The sequence below is a fragment of the Drosophila pseudoobscura genome, chromosome X (assembly GCF_009870125.1).
Source record: "Drosophila pseudoobscura strain MV-25-SWS-2005 chromosome X, UCI_Dpse_MV25, whole genome shotgun sequence".
NCBI classification, from domain to species: domain Eukaryota; kingdom Metazoa; phylum Arthropoda; class Insecta; order Diptera; family Drosophilidae; genus Drosophila; species Drosophila pseudoobscura.
The window spans coordinates 63,615,370-63,635,807 of NC_046683.1; the positions used below are offsets into that span (position 1 = coordinate 63,615,370).

Below are 20,438 nucleotides of genomic sequence, written 5' to 3' on the forward strand. Positions count from 1 at the left end.
GCCGCGCGGGTTTACAACAACAGAACAGAAGGCCGGCTTCAGGGGTCGAAGCTGTGGATACCCTTTACAGAAGAGCGGAGAAAAGCCCCCCCCTGGAGGTAACCATTTCCTGTAGAGAGGAGGTGCATTGCTCGCACTCTCTTCCTCTCACTTGCTCTCAAAATCTAGAAACTCTCTGAAAGGGTAACGGAAAACGTGAAACCCGTGAAAATGCGAAGCTTGGAAAACAATAAAGAAACTTTCGCCGGGGGAGACCGACCCAACAGTAGGGACAAATGGAGAGAATGGGCTGCGAAAAGGAGAGGGCGCATAGAGAGAGAGAGAAAGGGCTAGGAAAGGGCTTCCAGGGAAGGAAGTCGGTGCTTCTGGAGGTGGAGGCGAAACACTAAACAGTTGCAATTAGTGTAGAGTGTGTCTGTGGTAATACCGAGGCGAGAGAGCCTGGCTAAAAGGATTGCAGCTCGTCGTGTGGCCAAATTGATGGATGGTTGTGTGTGTGCGTATATGAGGTGGTTGGGGGTGGAGGGAAACATGTTCAGTGTGGCCCATAAATCAAATGAAAAGGTAAATCGAACTAATGAATAGTGGAAGGGCAGACCCAAACAATGACTGTTAAAGGAGCAACAGTTTCTGAAACTCCTGCAAGACTTTAATACCCCTCAATGATATATGATCCCTTTTTGCCTCCGATGCCCTATTTGTCGATATTAAATCCTTCTAAATCCCATCCAGAAGTCCCATTCTCGACTTATAAAAGATTACCACCCAAAAAGGAACCCAAAAATACGATACATAAAACTGTTTTTGGATGACTGCTTCTGTATTTTTCTCTCTCTCTCTTTCTCTGACTGCCTTTTACTCTATTTATTTAATATTTATTTCAATTTTATTTATTTATCACACACACACACGCACACATACAGTGAGAGAGCCAGGAAAAGGGGGGAATTCTAAGCCAAAACAAGGAACCAACGCCAGAAAAAAAAGACCAAAACCCCCCATTGGGGGGATGGAAACTTGCGCCACCCTCAAAACATTTTTGGGTGGAAAAGTGGTAGCTTGGCGGCATAGAAATTGGGTGGGCTGTGCAATGGGGTGCCAGATTGTTAGGGGAAATAGCCACGAACATTCCCCACCCCCCCTTCCACCCACATGGCACCCAAAAAGGTATTTCAAATGTGTTGCAAAGTGCTTAAAGTGCTGGCAAACTATTTGCACAGAATTTTTCACTCCTGCTGTTGTTTTCCGGTAGCCAACGCACACACAAAGAAGATCGAAGAAAAGTTTTTTTCCTTGAGCAGAGTGATAATGTGGACAAAGTAGAGGCAACTGAGAATACAACACCGTCCCATCATACAACAAGTTGCAAAGCTTTTACACTAAACAACAAAGTTAAGCTGATATTTTTTCCCTGATCCCCCCCGCCTCGTGTCTTGCGGATGGGGAAAGTTTCATGGTGCTGGGCTGCAACAAAAGCAGCAGCCGCTGCTCCTTGGGATCCTGGGAAATGTTTTACAGCACGCACGTGCAATGCGGCGTATGAGCAATGCGAATTCTTGCTGTCCTTTACGGATTCTATGTAGGATTGCAAATGCATAAAAGATAAGTAGGGGGTAAAAGAAAGATGCAAGCGAATGAAATGATTTAAACACAAAGCGGATTATAATGAAGGGGAACAAGGAGGTAGAATAAAGAACGAGGCAGTAGTATGAGAAATCGGAGCAACGACAAAGCACTGCAATGAATCAGCGCAACGAGTAAGCCCTAAAGCGAGTGGCATTAACGAGAGAGAACCCCATAACGAATTGGAATCAACGCAGAGAGAACTACAACGAATTGGAGTAACGAGAGAGAGAGAACTATAACCATTTGGAGTAACGAGAAGGCACTTTAAAACCTATAAGAAACTATAGACAAAGCACTGCAATGAATCAACGCAACGAGTAAGCTCTAAAGCGAGTGGCATTAACGAAAGAGAACCCCATAACGAATTGGAATCAACAGAGAGAGAACTTCAACGAATTGGAGTAACGAGAGGGAAAGAACTCTAACGATTTGGAGTAACGAGAAGGCACTTTAAGACCTATAAAAACCTATAGACCCGCGCGAAACTAGTATCGAATACCTATAGCCACGGGGAGCAATGATAGAGCAGTCACAAATATCCTTGTAACCAGAAAACACCAACAAATCGGAACAACGTAAAAATTGCTATCGAATCGGAGTAAAAATAAAAGCGAATGGGTTTACCGAGAAAGAGTAATAACGAATTGAAGTAACTAGAAGGAAATCTTACGAATCAGAGTAACGAGACCGCTCCACAACGTATCCAAATGACTCTCCAGCGAATCGCATAAACGAGAAGGCATTATAATAAAATGGAATAACGAGAAATAATTACTCGCATAACGAAAAAGAGAAAGAGAGAAAAGCCCAACGATTAAAAGCTCAGCTGGAACAAAAGAAAAGCATCAAAGAAAATCTCAGAATCTGAAACAGAAGAAAAGTGTTAAGGAAATTAAATAAATTTGCATTATCCAGCAGAGTGTAAATTTTCCTCAAGGCTTTTACATTCACAGAACATTGACTCTGCACCGCCACAGGATGCCACAGGATGTGGCACTTTAACCCGCTTGGACACACACACTCCACTCGACTCTACTCCACTCCAATCCAGAGATCCGTAGAGAGGCCATCAAGATTGATTTATGTAAATGATTGCCACACTTTGCGCCACATAATAAATAACCCCGAGGCCCGAAGCCAGAAAGGAAACTAATCAGAAAACTAAAAGACAACAAAAGTGATAAAAACCAGAAGCAGGAAAACCAAAGACGGAACAAAACAGCAAAAAAAAAAGAGAGGCAGCCATAGCAAAAGGAAACTTCAACGTAATGCAGCACTTGGCTTTTGCCCCTCCTGAAAGACCTGAAAGACTGACGGAATGACAGACTGACGTTGGAAATTTTTGCATGCCACTTAAGCCATTCGCTTACCCATAGAACAAAAAGAAATAACGATGGAGATGAACCAGAGACAGGCCCAGCAAGAGAGAGATAGAGAGAGAGCCATAGAGAGGAATAGAAGCAGGAGCACCAGGAGACACAATGATATATGGCTGATTCGCGTGCCTTCTTGGCACAAGAGGAAGTTTCCTTTTACAGTCCGCTAAGGGCAATTCAATATGCATACATCACAGGCAAAGACACGAGTACAGTACTCCCAGAGCCACCCATTCAAAGTTGTTACATGGCAAATACCCGCTGTAGTACGCATCGAGTCTGACAAATGGCACTGCTCGGGAGACCCCCGGGCGGGCATTGTAATGGGGACCGCAATACTCTGATCTGCTTAAAGATCTCACGTTTCGATTGTGAATTTAGTTGGTTTGTACTTCATAGATGGTATCAATGATGGGTTGTTAATCTATACTGAATTCGTTATATCGCTTTCTAGTTATACCAATTCGTTATGGTTCTTTTGCTATTCTCTCGCTATCCCACTTCGTTGTAGTTTTTCCTTGCTATAACGATTCGTTACTTGACTGGTTTCCTGTTCACTCGCTACCGTTACTTACTTCTCCTTCTATTGCGTAAAATCTTAAATCTCCATTCATCCGAGTGAAACCCCGACTTCTCTTTCCTGTTCTTCCACCCGTTCTTCTTCAATGGAGGATGCGTTGTTAATCTATACTGAATTCGTTATATCGCTTTCTCGTTATACCAATTCGTTATGGTTATTTTGCTGTTCTCTCGCTATCCCTATTCGTTGTAGCTTTGCTATAACGATTCGTTACTTGACTGGTTTCCTGTTCACTCGCTACCGTTACTTACTTCTCCTTCTATTGCGTAAAATCTTAAATCTCCATTCCTCCGAGTGAAACCCCGACTTCTCTTTCCTGTTCTTCCACTCCAATCACTTTGTGCGGCTATCCTTCTTTTTCTGCACTTCTTTCGCCCTACTAAAACAAGTGTAATCGTAGTTAAATCTTGCATTTGGTATTCCAGTTCAGAGAGCAATTCAACCACTCGAATCAGTTAATTTTTGGAGAGCAGAGGAGCACAGCAGAGAACATAACCACTCCATCGGAGCAGGACCAGGGCCAGGGCCAGGACCAGGGACTGGCAGCAGTTGACACTTGGCTTCAATAGAAGTTGCTCGTTCGCCCGAGAGCCGAGGAAGCGAGCAAATTAAAAACGCTGCCAACTAATGGTCCGAATGCACCGAAAACTCATTCGAGCACAAGGGGGGCCGCTACGCCGCTCTCAGCACTCTCAGAACTCTCAGCACTGTTGCACCCTTAACTTTAATGGTTGTGCAGGGCGGAAAACTTTGAAATGAAAATTGCATAACTCCCAAGCTGCTCATAAGCCCAGCCGCCCCACTCGGACCCATGTGCAGTCCATGCTGGGGCGCGGGGAATCACTCCAAAAAGTGGGCACTGGCACACACTTGACGCATATGAAAGTTGCATGTGGAGCCCTCGCATGGGGTGCCTCGTAATTCCAGGGATATCACGATATAGTTGCACACGATACATGCCTGTTCATATATTCTGTAGTGATGTATACATTTGTATTTACAGCTTTTGATCTTTCAGGTTTTTGCATTTGTTTTTTGGGCATTTTGTTTGGCTAACAGATTTGGTATTCCGATATTTGTTCGCTGGCCATTCGTGGTGTTTCCATTGTAAAAATCATGTCTACTATGTGAAAATATTCATTTAAGAGGCTTAGCCGGATTTATGGTATACGTGAAGGACCTCTAAAAGGGGGCTTAAAATGTTCGGAGGAGTTTTAGAATGTTAGTTGAAAAAGTATTAAAAGGATTTGAAATGCCATGGAACATGAGAGAGTTTTGAATGTTTGAGAACTATAGAATGTTCTGTAGTTACTAAAAAGTTCTATAGAGTTTTAGACCCATAGATCACTGTTCTGGAGCTCTTTTTTCTATATAACTAAGACTCTTAACTCTTCTGTCCAATACTAGTTCTTATGATTGCTTTTCTCTGGCATCGCATCTCATCTTAAGCACAAGACTCTGAAAATTGGCCACATTTATGTTAAGTTTCCTCTCTATCTGCCACATTAATATATCTTTCGTACCACTTGAACATTTACCTGCTTTTGGCATGCAAATATCTCGCTTCCCTCGCTCAAAATCAGAGCCACTCGAGTCTTAAATTTCTTTCAAAACTAAAGCACACGTGCAGCTGGAGCTACCGACTAAATATAGATATGCTGGGAGGCAAGAAATTGTAATTCCGAGTACTAAAAATAAATGAGGGAGCCAGAGAGTTACAAAGTTCCCGAGTTCCAGGAGCAAAGCCCCGCTATCATGATTGATTTGACCGAATTAAGGCTAATTGCATGAAAAATATGAGGTGCACACTGGGGTTGAAGCTCAATTAAGGCTAAAACATGCATACACACACACACATACACTTGGCCACGTTAGTAGACGGCGCCACAATCATGGACACGGACACGGACACGGCTACTGCGGACATGGGACATGGACTCCGGCACGGACACGGACACGGACACGGACACGGACACTCAACCCTGGCCTCGCTCTGGAACTTGGATGTTGGCGCCAACATTTTGCGTTTGGCGCAGACATTAAAATGCTTCAAATATCGATCTGTTACAAAAGGGCCCCAAAAAATATACTATAAGCCCGCAACCAGGCGCAGGCCAGCAACAGTCTGCCACTTAAATGGCCAGCAAGAGCAAGACAGAGAAAGAGAGAAAGAGAGCACAGTAGAGCCGAGAAGCTGCCCCATGAAGCGAGTAATTTGGGGGATGTGGCGAGATTTGGTTAGCTTCTGGCGGGTGTATTTTTATAGCCCGGCCAGTATCTAATATTTCAGCAATTAGGTATGTAAAGTGGGCTAGAAAGACATTTAAGTAGAAGATTTGTGGCTAAAATTGTGGCGAATGGTTTGCCTTTAAGGAGGTATTGGATTGCAGGAAGGTAGCTGCAATAAGCAATAAGACTGGATTTTTCGGAACCCTTAAGAGGTCTTTATTGTAGCTACCTCTTTAATGGATTCTAATGTTATTTTATTTGAAGCTAAAGATATCCATCTATACATATACTTCTGCCAATAAGTGTTCTAGCCATCATATATTTTCCTATCCATCCTACCCTTCCATCGTTTCTATCTACTAGTCCTTTAACCTCCATCGATATTCATATATTTCAATCCTACTACGACTACGACTATTAGGTATTCAGATATGAACTTTCCATCAATCTGCTTATTCTCTCAGACCTTTGTGGGTTTCTCTCTACCATCTACCATTTCTTTGCTTGTATAGACATTTATTGCCCGAAAAGTTTGGTCTACTCTACTCTGGCCCACCGCCACATCCTCTCATATCCTCCCTGGGGCTGGTATCCTTGGCTATTTAGTGTGTGTCTATGGCTTCCGTTTCTCTCTCGCCCTCGCCCTCTCTCTCTCTATTTCATCTTTTTTGCACCTGTGTGTGTGTGTTTTTTTGGGTAATTTCTGTAGACCGCTTAAGGGCCATCTTTTTTTTTTTTGAACATTTAGGTTTTTATTTTGGAAAAAAGTGGAACGGTAGGGGAAAGAGCAAAAGGATTCCCTATCATGGGCTTGGGCTCTGATTTTTCCCGCACTGTTATTGCTGTAATATGAAACAATCTTTTTTCCTGTGCCGGGTTCTCTCTTTTTTTTCCAACTGTTTCAGTTTGAGTTTTGTGTACTCTCCACTCCACTCCTCTCCCCTGCTCCTTTTTCCTCACTTTTTCGTCGTTTTTTATCTGTTTTTGGGGTTTATACTCGTTCTACGTGCATTTTGGCCGCATATTTTCCGGCTGCGTTGCCTGTCATTGCTTTGGTTCATTTCACATGCACCCATTTCTCCATTGTTTGTGCAGGGGAAAATTAAAAAAAAAAAAAAAACGAGCACGCAAACCCGTGCTCGCGGTGGAAAATGTGTTCGCGGACGGAATGGACAGAGCGGAGTCTCCGCGGCCACCAATGGAATGGAATGCAAATTGTTCAGTCCGTTCTTGTTGTTCAACATTGCATGCGTCGTGCCCGAGAGATAGCGTTATAGTTATGGTATTTACGTGGTGGATTTATAGAATACCAATCCCCATACCCATCCCCCCCCCCCCTCCGCCACTCGATGCCTGATGATTGAATGCCGGATTTTCGCCCTCATCCTTTGAATTTTTTTCCAGGGATCAACTGGGTTTCGAAAGTAGAGAAATTACATGGGTTTATAGAAATTTAAATTGAAATTTTTATCAAAATAATTAATGGAAACCGGATACGTGATACGTGATACGCGATGCGATATGCGGGCGTATATAAATAAAATAAAGATACAATTAAAAAGGATTCTTGGAGATTTTTTTTTAATTTAAAAATCGTATTATTCCAGGTAGTCTTAAAGCCCGACTTATGTACCTGTTACCAAAGTAACAAAATCCCTGGCATCCCGAAGCATTCCGTAAGCAACAATTAACTTTCTCTCCTTGCCAGGTAATCCCTTGCTTTCTACTCTGCTTCCTCTTTTGCTCCAGACACCAGAGGCTCTTTAACCATTTGATAATTTAATTATTGCAGAATTTGATATGATTTGAATCCAGCTTATTGTCGGTTAAATCAGAGACAGAACAGAGCAGAACAGATTGTGTGTTTGGAAGCCAAAAAGCAATTCCATCAGTGGCCGAAAGGTCTCTTAGTGGCCCGGCCAGCAGACGTAAGCCGCTGAGCACTGGCTGAGTGCTTAGGGGGCATGCTACATTAGGCAAATATGTAAATAACTTTTAAGGAATTAAGCCCACGCACACGCAGACGAGACCCAAGGAGAGGGGGGGGGAGTAGGGTATAGACGTTTCTTGGGATCCTGTTCCTTTCCTGCTTATCAGCTGATGAACAAGGCCTACAATGCAATCACTTATACGCCATGTTGCACCACCGTTGGCCTGTGTCTGGGCCTGTTCCGACTACAAAATGGAACATGCAACAGGGGGAATTGCTAAACGGAAATGAATACGCCATGGCTCTGCACTGAGCGAAGATTCACAAGGCAGGAGATTAGTACGAGATCCTTTTGCTGACTGAACATGAACAGGGGCATGTTGCCCCCCTCTCGAGGAAGATTTGAGGGTGGAATAGGAGTCGACCCAGCGGCCCCCCCTTGAGGAATGGGATACCACTCAATATTCCTCTGTTTAATCGCCTCCCTTATAATCTTTCATTTCTCTCAGTGTTTTCCAGGTGGAAAACATTAATTACACACACACACGTTTGCCCTGGGAGGCGCCAGAGGAACAGATGAGAGCAGGACTGGAGCAGACAGGTGTAGGGCAGGGCAGGGCAGGGCAGAGGACACCAGAACAGGAGCAGGACATGGCAGAACAGGAGCGGAACATAAGGCAGAGCAGAAGGCAAACCGCAAACGCGTCATTACCAAACGGGTACTTCCCCCCTGTTTCACAGGCGAATTGCCAGCAGAGGAGGGATGCCAGAGGGCAGAGTAAATAATGGGAGGGGGGGGGGGGGGGGCCGGGGTATGCCACAGGGCAGTGAAAAAAGGGGAATTGGGAATCATTTCATTGCCTGCCACATGAACTGTGTGTGCCCCGACGTGGCGGCTCTTCACTGCATTTTATCTGCTCCAATTGCAGCGCAGTGGGAGGCAGACAGAGGGGGGGGGAGACAGAGACACAGGCAGAGGCACAGCCAGAGCGGGAGCCCTGAGCATATTTACTGTTACTCCGGCATTCAATGCAAGTGGGAATTACAAAAGGAGGGCGTGGCATGGCATGGCGTGGCGTGGCGTAGCGACGTTGCTGTTGTTTTTCCATGTGGCTCCTGGAAGTGCCTGCCGCCTGGAAGGCGATTTTAAATATTCGCACCCGCATGGCCACAGAAAGGAATCCAGTGAGTGTGTGTGGGGAGAAAGCAGAATGAAACGAAAGCTTATACGAAAACATCAGTAATATGCCCTCTTCGAATACCCCTTGCACAGAGAGGGTATCACGATTTTCAGCAGGTGTAAAATAAAGAGGAGTTCCTCAACTTGGATCTGTCTGTAAGTCAGTGTTACATCGATCTAAGGAAAATAACTATACAAAAAAAACAAGGGACTTTATGAAAAACTAAACTATTTCTCAGGATGAATGCTATTAAACTTTGCAGACTGCAGTTTCAGATGTTAATCGAGAGCTCTATGAAATTTGATCCAAATTGGGTGCATTTTTTCCATAGATAATAAAGAAAATATGTAACCAAACCCGATCTCTAAATTGAAGTGACGAAATGCCGTAAAGTAAACAAATTATGACTGCTCGGCTGTGAGCGGAGATCTATGTACCAACCCATTAACAAGTGTTAATAAAAGCATACAAAATTTTACCTCAGACCTCATTGTTAGATCATATACAAGGCTTGGGTTTAAAGAATACATTTCTGGTTCGAATTTGTCTATAGCAAAGGGTATCAAACCCCTCGTGACCCAAAAGATGTCATATTTTTCCACCCCATCCTGTTGTGCAACGTCTGGTGATGCTCTTCTGCCGCCTCTTCTTCAATCATCCTCTTCTGCGCCTCCGCCTTTCTTCCACCATCATCAATTTTGCCTGCGATTTCCCTGCCCGTACCGCCCGCCCACCGCCTGCTCGCTCCTGTTTCAGTAAGAATGGTAAACAATAATAGCAGACAACAATGAAGGACGATGGCCCAGAGGAGGATTACAGGACACTCACACATGGAGGGAGAGCGACAGAGCAAGAGCGAGGAGAGACGAGAGGAGAGGGGGGAAAGAGAGGAAAAGCTAAAAGCTGAAGCATCGGACGAGTATGCGACTAAGTGTTTTGCAACGGAAATGCCGAGCTATCATGCAAAAAGCCACTGTCAGATTAACGAACCATGGCCAAAACAGACAGCAAGGTAGAGAGAGACAGAGAGAGAGAGAGAGAGAGAGAGAGAGAGAAGAACGGAAGGCACAGAGAAGAGGACAACAACGTGGCTGTTGCCAGAAGGTAAATGGCATCAGGAGAGATCCGCCAGTCAGCGCACGTGACGCAGCGACAGTCCATGACCAAGTGCTGATTTTTTATCAGAGCCAAGAATGCGGCAGGGCCAGGGCGGAGGAGACACAAACAAAAATTGTTGGAACAAAATGCACGAAAACTGGCAAAAAGGTTATTGACATTGTTGTTGCTTTTCCGGCCAGCTGTCACTCTGTTTTTCTGTCATTGAGAGCCGACTTTTCGGATGGGGCAAATATTGGCTGAAAATCGAACAAACAAAAAAAAAAAAAGAATGGGCATTAAAATCGATGCCAAATTACTTTAAAATTGCAACAAAATATCATTTGGCAGGGCGAAAACTCCAAATAATTCCATGTATGACACTTCAATGTCGCCATTTTGAGCGGATATTGAATCGAAACCCTAAATACGAGTATCTATAAGCATTTCGAGTATATCATGTATCCGAGTAGCCTTTTGCACTCGACTATCCCCGAAAACCCTTCAAGAGCCAACACACACACACATCACTCAGACACAGACACAGCCCGAAACCGCTTGAAGAGTATTGCATACTTGGAGGCGCCTCCTTCAGAATATACTTGCAACAAAATGCTGCACAGAGAGTGGGGGCGCCAAACAAAAGCAAAGTCAAGCGTAACGTAACAGAAAACTGCGCAACTTGTGAAGAGGTGGAAATGCTTTTTAAGTATTAATTTGCGCAAACACTCGACGCAACAGAAAAGCAACAAAAAAAAAAAAACGAGAAAAAAGAGAAAACAAAAAAGCACAAAAGAGGGCGAAAAAAAACAAGTTAATAAAGCGGCACTGCACCCCCCACCCCTCGCCCAAGCACAACCGCTTTTCTGCTGGCCGCCTGCTGGTCGGGTGGGACACTCTCCTCCTTTGGCCAATGCCTCACTAATTGTTCGGAACATGGCCCAAACACCTAGGACACCCGCAGGACACCTACGTTAAAAGGTTTCCCCCCCACGTACCCCCCTTGCCTGAGCAGAACGCTCTTTTACTCCTGCGTTTCATTGCATTTTCCACAGTCCTTCTGTCATCGTTTCTGCCAGTCTTTCGCTCATAGTTTGTCCCCCACACAATCCACCCTTCCCCCCCCCCCCCCCCACCCCCTTTTTGGGTGGCTCTCTCAAGTGCATTTTAGCTGTTTTGCGTTAATTGAAAACTTTTTTGCCAAGCAGATATTCAGTATTTTTCACAGCATGGCAAAAACAAACTGAATTGGAAAAGTTTTCTAGTTTTCCACACTACCAAAACGAAGAGGACAGAGAGAGAGAGGGAGAAAGTTGTCCTAAGTAGAAGTGCAACTCCAGAGTTTTGTAACGCTTTGCCGCTTTTCATTTGCTTAGACTTTCCCCTCAGCTTAAAGTCTGCACCCGAAAACCCAAGACCTCCCCCCCTTAACGTCGTCTCGAGTTTGTTTGTGTTTCCTCTCAGAACTTGGTGGCCAATTAGTGGGCAGAAGGGGGATTGGGTGGAAACTATAGATGCGGCTTTAACTGGCGAAAGGCAGATGGTACGCCGGTACTTCTGGCTAAATCGGAAATCCACTTTAAGCTCTTTTCGGGGGTTGCTTTCGAAGGAAATTGTCAAAGAATGAGCTCGGAACCAAGGTGTTTTTTTGTTTGGAGAAACACGAAATCCCTGATGGCCATTACGCAGCCCCAAAGACACCACAGGAAGTCCAGAAATTGGCATAAACTCGCCTCAAGCTTATAGGGTATAGGTATAAATATTTGTTTGCTTTGTTTCGGGGGAAATACCAAGAAGAATAGAGCACTCTATAAGGTCCAAAACCCCTTGGATTGGAATAGAGAGCCGTTCTGGGCTTCAGCTTCGTTTATCTTAAGTTTTCTAGCAATCTGGAACAGCAAAGGAGGCACTGTCAAAGGAATCCATATAAAATCGGGAGTCTTGTTGAAGTTTAAGCCTTCCTGGTCATGCCTTAAGCTCTCCTTGGAATTCCGATTGCCTTTACGCGTAAATATATTCAAATTAGATAGATATTTCTATGGAATATAGTTGAGGGCAGCCTGGAGGTCCCTCTGTTAGAGTGTGGCCCTGGATTGCTTGGTCCCCTCAATTTTGTGTATTAAATGTTAATCTTAAATCTGAAATATTAATTGGATATGCTACTCACGATTTCCCTCTGCAGCTTGGCAATGTTGAAGTTGGCCTGGGCCAGCCGCACGCTCAGCGTGGCCACATCGCTCGTCAGCTGGGCCCGTTCGCTGGCGTTCCTGTCGACCAGCTTCAGCATCTTGTCCTCGAGACTCTGATTGACCTTCTGGACCCGCTTGTGCGACTCGTAGAGGCGATCGTACTTGTCCTGCCACGCTATCACGCTGTCCTCGAGCTCCACCTGGCGTTCCGTTTCGCGCAGGCACGCGGATTCCAGGGCGTAAAGCTGTGACTGTTTCTCGATTAATGCCTGTTGCAGTTGTTCAATTTCCTGCGCGGCTGTTGTGGGTGAGCCGGATAATGCCACTGCCGTGGCGGTGACGGTGACGGTGGCGGTGATGGGAGGCGTGGATGCCACCACCGATGATGCTGTGGATGCTTCTGCTGCTGCTGCTGCTGTTGCCGCTGTGGCAGCCTGCAGAGAAAGAGGCACACACACACAAAATGAAATTATGAGCAGAAAATATTTTGTAATTAATTTTACTTCCGTCCGACGAGTGGCTGGCGTTGAGTGGGGTTCTGTGTGGCACTTTTGTGTGGGTGCGTTCCACGCATATACCAGATGGTCGGACGGACGTTGGACAGACGACTGGACGACTGGACGACTGGACGACTCGACGACGCAAAGTGTCATACAGTTTCGGCTGTGGCTGGGCTGCTGCAAAAACGCTACTGAAAGCACGCCCTGCCCGAGGGGAGCATCAGCATTGTACGTGTATTACAAGCGGATGGATCTCTTTCTGCCTCTCTCTCTCTCCTGCTCTTTCCTCCTGTGCTCTGCCATCCATCGGTTTTTCGTTTGGGGTTTTATTTTAAATAACATTTCAAAAAGCTTCGAGCTCTGGGAGCGAGCGGCGTGGAGCTCGGAGCATTTCATGTCATAAAAATGCACGTCATGCCCATAAATTTGTGGGCCTTAGCGGGGGTGTGGGCTGTGGGGGGAGAGGCAATACGTGTACTGTGTGTCCAACCCGTACACAGCAGCATCTGCCGGCAGATAAGACAATGCGTTCCGCCAGAGCGAAGCGTGCAATGCCCTAACATGTTCATTGGTAGATAGGCATGGATTGGAGAGCCACATGTAGAAGGGGCTGTGCCTGTTCGATACTCCCTGCAGTTGTCGGGGTAGCGTGCATTCGGATGGGATCTGGGGCTAGCTTTCTGTCAGCAACTGATAAGCGGCGGCTGTAAACGCTGTACACGCCGAAGAGACAGCCCAAGCAGAGCCATATGGAGCGGCAGAGAGAGAGATAGATCACCGAGGGGCCATATAGAGCGGCAGAGGGCGAGAGATTAGAGCCAAAGAGAGCTGGCATCGGAGAGAGAGGGAGAGCTTCAAAGTCATTCTTATCAATGCCAAAGCGAGACTAAAACTATTTTTGATGCTTCGAAACTACGCTAGATTTCATTAAAGTTCGAAGCAAACAAACAAATCTCTCATCCTGCCAAGGCTCGAAAGCCTTGTCATCCGATACGCAGCTCCAGCTGCAGCCTCAGGTCATCCATAATGGTCTGAGCTCCGGAGCTATCAATATCAATACTCATCCATCTCCGGGGTCCGGAGTCCGGAGTCCGGACACACCGGATCTGGCAGAACTTCCTTGGGAGCCAAGAATCCTTGCCACAGCCGCAGGCGGGACGGGACGGGACGTCTGGCGAGACGCAGATGTCGTGGCTCAAAATCAAAGTGCAAACTACATTCTCAAACAACTAATTGGATTAACTTGGCTAAAAAAGACGGGGGGACGGGCGGACGGGGGACGGGGGACAGAGTGCAAGCCAGAATGTCGCCAGTGTGGAAACTTTATCTTTGGTTACTCCGTCAACTCCAAACCCCCAGCTCCTCCCCCCCCTCCCTCCGCGCATCGCATATGAGCTTTCCTTTCGTCACATGCTCTCCCCCCCCCCCTCTCAGACTGCTCCTCAAACCTAAAAACTGCAAAATGTACAGAAAATTTAATTAAAAAAGGATTTTCGGGCTGGAAAGTTACTTGGCTTCTTCGCTGACTTGGCCTCTTTCGAGGCGGCTCTTCCTTCTTCATTTTTTTTGCTGGGCTTTAACGGGTTCGTCGTTTCCACAAAGAAAATCATTTTTCTTCTCCCACGCACACAAACACACACACACACACATATCTCTATCGCTCTATCGCTCTCTCTTTCTGTCTGCCTTTCTTTGGCATTTTGTGCTAACGCATAAGAAAATTCAATTTATAGTTTGTTTGAGTGTAAATGTGTGTGTGTGTGTGGGGGAGGGGCGTGGCAAATTGCCAAAGACAGACAATGCTATTAATTAATTTAGAAACCATTTTCCGAGCGGAAGAAGGCGGCAACAATTAAAACGGAACCAGTTAAAGTGTCCATGGCAGAGGGGGCGTGGGGAGGGGGCGGGGGGGGGGGGGGTACGGGGGTCCGAGAGTCCTGCCGCTGGTGGTGTGGCCTTCCAAAAGTTTGCCCCCAGAGTTTATGTCTATGATATGTGGGAAAATGTTTGGGGGAAAACATGCTGTGCCATTTTTGGAAAGTTATGTTTTTTCCCTGCCCTCCCCGCTGGCCCCCTCTAGCCCCTCTATCCCCTCTAGCCGTATGATTTGTTTTTGATTTTGGTTTTCGTTTCGGTTTTGGGTTATTAAAACCATTTTCGTGTGTGGCCTGCCTCATGTTTTATGTTTTATGTTTTACCAACATTTTTTGTCATCGTTCATGTTTGTTGTTTTTTGTTGTTGTTTTTTTTTGTGCATGTTTTTCAAATAATTTATTAAATGCTTGCTGCCTTTTTCTGATCAAACACAAATGATTTAACATCCTGATGGATGGTGTGCACTTGTCGCTTTTTTGTTGTTGTTGTTGTAGTTGTTGTTGTTGTTGAATCTTTTTAATTGTTGTTATCAAAAAGGATTATGCCATAAATTGAATAATAAATGCAGCCGGTTGTCGTTTTTTTTTTTATATTACAATCATTTGATAAAAGAGTAAATATCAGCGATGTGGTGGGGCCTGCTTTATTTATGGGACTATTGTAGAAAGTCCTTAACTTAAAACCAGTCAAAATGGGTATTTTTAACCACAAATTTCAGATCGCTATTTCTATATAATTTCATATGATTTTTACCCACTTTATCTCTGAAAACCCAACCTAATATTTGAATCTATTCAAAAAAAGTTTATATTTTAACTAAAGACATCCTTTAAAAACCCTAAGATCTATACTTTTCTTTGTCAAAGTTTTTTAATTCATTTTTCTCTATACCTTTTTCCATTAGCTCTACACTGAGTAATATTTAAAAAAAAATTTCGGTTTTTATATAAAAAAAATATTTGAATTTAATAGAATTCACTTTGAACTAAATATAAACGTATTCCAAAATTATTAAATTTTTTTTAATTTGTAAAAAAGACACTTCAAAATAAATAATTTTTAAAAATGTTTAGGATTTTTAGGAATTTATTTTAAATATGAAATATATGCATTTAAAAGTTTTTTATATTTAGAAACTTATTTTTAATACGTTCCATATTTAATCTAAATATAAAACATTTTAAAATGAATATATTGTATATATTGTATAAAAATATTAAATTGCGTTTGTAGAAAATATATTTATTTAAAATATAATATATATTTATTTTAAAGTGTTTTATATTTAAAAAAGTATTTTTAATACGTTTCATATTCAATCTAAATATAAAACACTTTAAAATGAATATATTAAAATACATTTGTAGGAAATATATAATTAAATTATTAAATACATTTCTTTTAAATATAATATATATTTATTTTAAAGTGTTTTATATTTAAAACCTTGTTTTTAATACGTTCCATATTTAATTTAAGTACAAAAATAAATAAATTAAATTACATTTTTGGGAAATATATATTTTTTAAATATAAAATATATTTATTTTAGATATAAACTATATTTAGATGAAATATTATCACCGGAATGTCAATATGTAAGTGAAAACCCTTTATTTGAATATTTATATTTCCTTTACATTTTGTTGTCAATTCTTATTTTGTAATTGAATTTATGTTTACATTTGCGGAGACCAGGGCTCCTTTAAAAAAACTTGAACAAACTTTCAAAATATTAATTGAGTCATGAGGTGCTAAACTTGTCTTTTCCTTAGACACATCATCCTTCATCCTTCAGCCTCCAGTCTTCCCCTGCCACATAAACAAATCGCTCCAAAATAACCTTAAACTCCCAACTTTAAACTTTTTTTTACCAGGTTAAAGGACCTCAGCCCACGCACACATAACCACTTGAAGGAGCTGTTTTCTGTAGAGCTTTTGTTTTCCGTCAAAGCCCTCTTCAACACTTTTCAGCTGCTCATTTTTCTTGGTTAAAGAAAACTTCAGACTCAGACTTCAGACTGGGGAAAACCCTGGCCAGTGCATGACTTTCCGAAACCGTTTTCTAATTGTCATCCTCTCCTTCGTCGTATTGGCGGAGAGACAGGAAAGTAATGAGTGGTGCTTGTGGGGCACAGAGAGAGTGGGCGGAATGGAGTTGTCATTATTTATTATGTTGCTCAAGTCTTTCATTAGTACAGTGGCATTTTTCTGTCCTTCTTCATTTGTTGCCGAAACGGAGAAAATGAGCAGCGAAACGAGCAAGAATTCGGTTATCAACCTCATTGAGGATGTTGTCGCATTCCTTTTCCGCTTATTTACAGTTATTTGGCTGCTCATTTTGCACACCCTCCTGCCACACCCCCTGCAGGACCATCAAAGGATTAAAAACGCGAAGCGGAAGTGGCAGAGGCGGAGGCGGCGTCTGTGAGGCGCCATGAATATCAGTGTAATTCCCATCATTACGATGTATGGCGTTTTCGGGGACCTTTTCCTTGCCTTTCTGCCTGATTGACCTTGGCTCCCAGCTGGGCTCGGGTTCAGCCTCATTTCAGGGGATAATTACAGATCAGACTTTGCCTGCCGCCCCCGCCCCCACCCCTGGACAACCCACAATCCCAGTCCCAAGTGGTTTTATTTTTTTTTTTGTTGGTCTGTTTTTTCAGTAACCAAAAACCCGCGTAACTTTCTTCAATCGATAAGCAAATGCGGTAAACATCCATGGATATCCCTCGGCGAGTGCTTGTCGAGGGAAGACACTTCTGTAAACAATATTTTTTGTGGCGGTGCGGGGCATACGGCCAGTGATGAATGGGATGGAAGGTCAATTGGTGTGACCCCAGCAGCGGTGTGGTGGTGTGGCTCTGTCCTCCTGATTCTCCAAGGCATCGCTGACATTTAACGCACAACGACGCGAGCCTGTCAATGCCAATGTCCTGGATGGCGAGGAGCAAGGAGCACGGAGCACGGAGCTTTTGGGGGGCACAGTGACGGAATGTTTATGCGAATGCTTGGGCACAATAACATACGTGACGTGCCTCAGTCTGTGGCCCTATCCATGGCTCTGGCTCCTCCTATGTGTGCTCGTGGCCCCATCTAAGGTCCTGGCTCTTCCCTATTCATGTGTGCTGCTTAAGCGGCGGAAGCAACTGACAGCTGAAGGAATGGAAACAAGAGAGAGAGAGAGCGCCTGGGCTCTGGCGAAATCCCTCAGCTGGAAAAATGCCTTCAACTTCAGTTGCCGTGACAGTTGTCTCCTTCTCCTTCTCCGTCTCCGTCTCCGTCTCTGACTGCTACGTTACGTCAAACTTGTCCTCATATTTTTCACTCAACTAAAAGTTCTCGATGACTTTTCGCAATGCGATGACGGATGGTTGGGTGCGGGTCTGGGTCTGGGTGTAATAAGGATAATGGTTGAAAGCTGGATAAATATCTATAGCATTCGATGTGAGAGAAAGGCTCTTTTGTGCCAGTGTCCTGCCTGGGGCTTAATTACAAGTGTTGAAAGAAAAGAAATGTCCAGGACGGCCGGGAAAGGGACATTAAGTACTTCCTTCTGGCGGCTAAAGTTGCAATTAATTATTTGCTGCTAATTTGTGGCCTCAAGTGGATTAAATTAAAGCGTGATCGAATCAATTTTAATTAGGTTATTAGCTGCCCAAGGATAAAAGGCATATGTAAGGCATAATCCTTTAGATTTTCAACTCGGGCCCGGCCCCTTGGGACCTTTAAAAGACAAATATTCCACAATAATCTCTGGCTAAACTTTAGTACCACTGTGCATTATCTTTATCCCCACAGCAGTGGTCCATCCCCCCTCCCCGACCCCCCTCTGCTGTGTGCTCCGTGCTCCGTGCCTGTGCCTCTGTTTGGGTACATATTTTCCGAGTGACACATTATGTTAATACATTCTACAGTTTAATGCGGGCAAATATTGAGCTGCACACACACACACGCACATGTGGCATGTAACACAGATGAAATTTATGTATATTTTGATGACATTTTGAACGCATAGCGCACAAAATGTCAAATACATAAAAATGAAAAGCCAACCAAATGGAGAATGGAGAAATCATTTCCCACCAAAATACACGCACATTTCAGTACCCAATCGAACCCTTCCCTTGCACCCCTTCCTGGGGGGGGGGGGGGGGGGGGAGGAAATATATATCGAATAACACGAAAGCGGAAATCGATGACGGCCATTTTGCTGTAAATTGAGGCATTTTTCCCGAAAGCTTTTGTAATTGTGCGACTGAAAAGATGAGGGATCTATAGGGAGGGACACGATGGTCCCAGGGGCGGCGGCAGCGGCGGAGCCGGTGGTGGTGGTGGGGACTATATATCTCTATGGGATATCTCTGTTCTCTGCTTGCGACACATTCGCTTTTGCTATTTTTAGACGCGATTTTCATTTAATTTGCTGCCCATGGCTGCATAACTAAAAATGGCTGAAACCCGGTAGCCGGATGTATACCGCAGAAGGAGAGGAACGGAATGGAGTGGGGGGGAGTGGAGTGGAGGGGAGTGGAGGGGCCAACAGTCTGTTAGGGGAGCAGCCGAGTGGTACCCCATGTCGGTTGCCGGTTGCCGGTTTATGTTTTTCAATTACGGCGACCGCAAAATTTGCAATTTAGATAGCAATTTTTAGGTGAAATTTTTGCGCTGTACTGCCAGTAAACGTAAGGTCTCTGGGTATACTGCAACAGGGGCACCTTGGGGCATTATCTTCCAGTTATAGGGTGTGGCCTAGTCGATAGTTCGATGGGCAAGCCCAGGCCTCTATTATAGTACCATCATCATCGCCGAACAGGGAACGTATTCTGTGCAATTTGGCAAATTGTGCGGCACAAAATGGTGGAGGCAGAAAGTGGATAGGGAGGGCCGCCTGCCACAAAGTGGGGCAGACGAGAGGTTGAACCACACACACACACACACATACATCCGCCTGTCATACGTGAATATCCCACATATATAATCCTAATTCCAATTTCTAGTCAATTACGCAAATTCGAAACCCAAATTTATTTTTTTATTTTATTTTGGAGTTTTTTTTTTTTTTTTGGGGGGTGAAAATTGATTGGAGGCACATTTTTGGGAAAATTAAAATTTCGAAAAATCTTGTTAGAGTAAATAAATTATGCAAAAATGGAATAGCGATGAAATATATATCCCAAAATGGGGGGGGGGGGCATTGCGGGAAATTCTCTAATCATTTTAATTGAAATTTAAATTATTTGCTAGCCAAATTGTGGAAGGTCGAGGGGTGGCTGTAGCCCCGCTATCTCTGTGGAATTATTTGTCTTTCAGTTGCTTCCGGCTCATGTGCCCCCGCGCTGCATGCCACCATTATCGCTGGCTCTGTGTGTGTGTTCAGAGACTTGGAAAATCCGTGTGCAATGTCAGCTTTGAGTTGTGCCACTGAATGCAGTCCTCAGAAGAGAGGGAGAGAGTGAGAGGCAGGGAGTGCGGCAGGAACGGAGAGGCACTATGACTATTTATGTGAGTGCAACGTGGCGTATGATTAATGTTAAAAACAGCCGGAAAACCAAGAGGGAATATCCCATGTACAGCGAGAAAGAGCAATGCAAGGACGAAACATGACTGTGGAGCGCAACATACATTGGCTGAAGGACCAATGCGACTGCATGTTGCAAGATAGTATGCGAGCTAGAACGAACCGTAGTCAAAGCCAATCCCAGGCAAGTGCCAAGCGGAATCGATTAAAAAACAAAACGTTGATTGAATTTGCCAAAGCCAGAGACCCCCCCAACCCCCCCTACCCCCCAGCCATAGCCATAGAGGACATATGTGGGGTATACGAATGCGAGTCCAAAGACAATGAAAGAGTAGT

General features: G+C 44.2%; 1 protein-coding gene across 4 annotated transcripts in view; it reads right to left on the reverse strand.

Moving 5' to 3' along the window:
- Window positions 1-20,438, reverse strand: part of LOC6900187 (tight junction-associated protein 1) — a 42,956-nt gene that overhangs the window by 16,993 nt on the left and 5,525 nt on the right. For 2 of the 4 annotated variants that reach the window (XM_033384109.1, XM_015188440.2), the window contains exons 1-2: window positions 12,710-12,953; window positions 12,185-12,640 (exon numbers count right to left, since the gene is read on the reverse strand). In XM_033384109.1, the coding sequence (XP_033240000.1) occupies window positions 12,185-12,640; window positions 12,710-12,859 (606 nt within the window). In that variant the 5' untranslated portion in view covers window positions 12,860-12,953. Of the gene's footprint in view, window positions 1-12,184; window positions 12,641-12,709; window positions 12,963-20,438 lie in introns of those variants that run through there. The other 2 variants (XM_033384110.1, XM_015188439.2) reach the window with 2 other exon arrangements.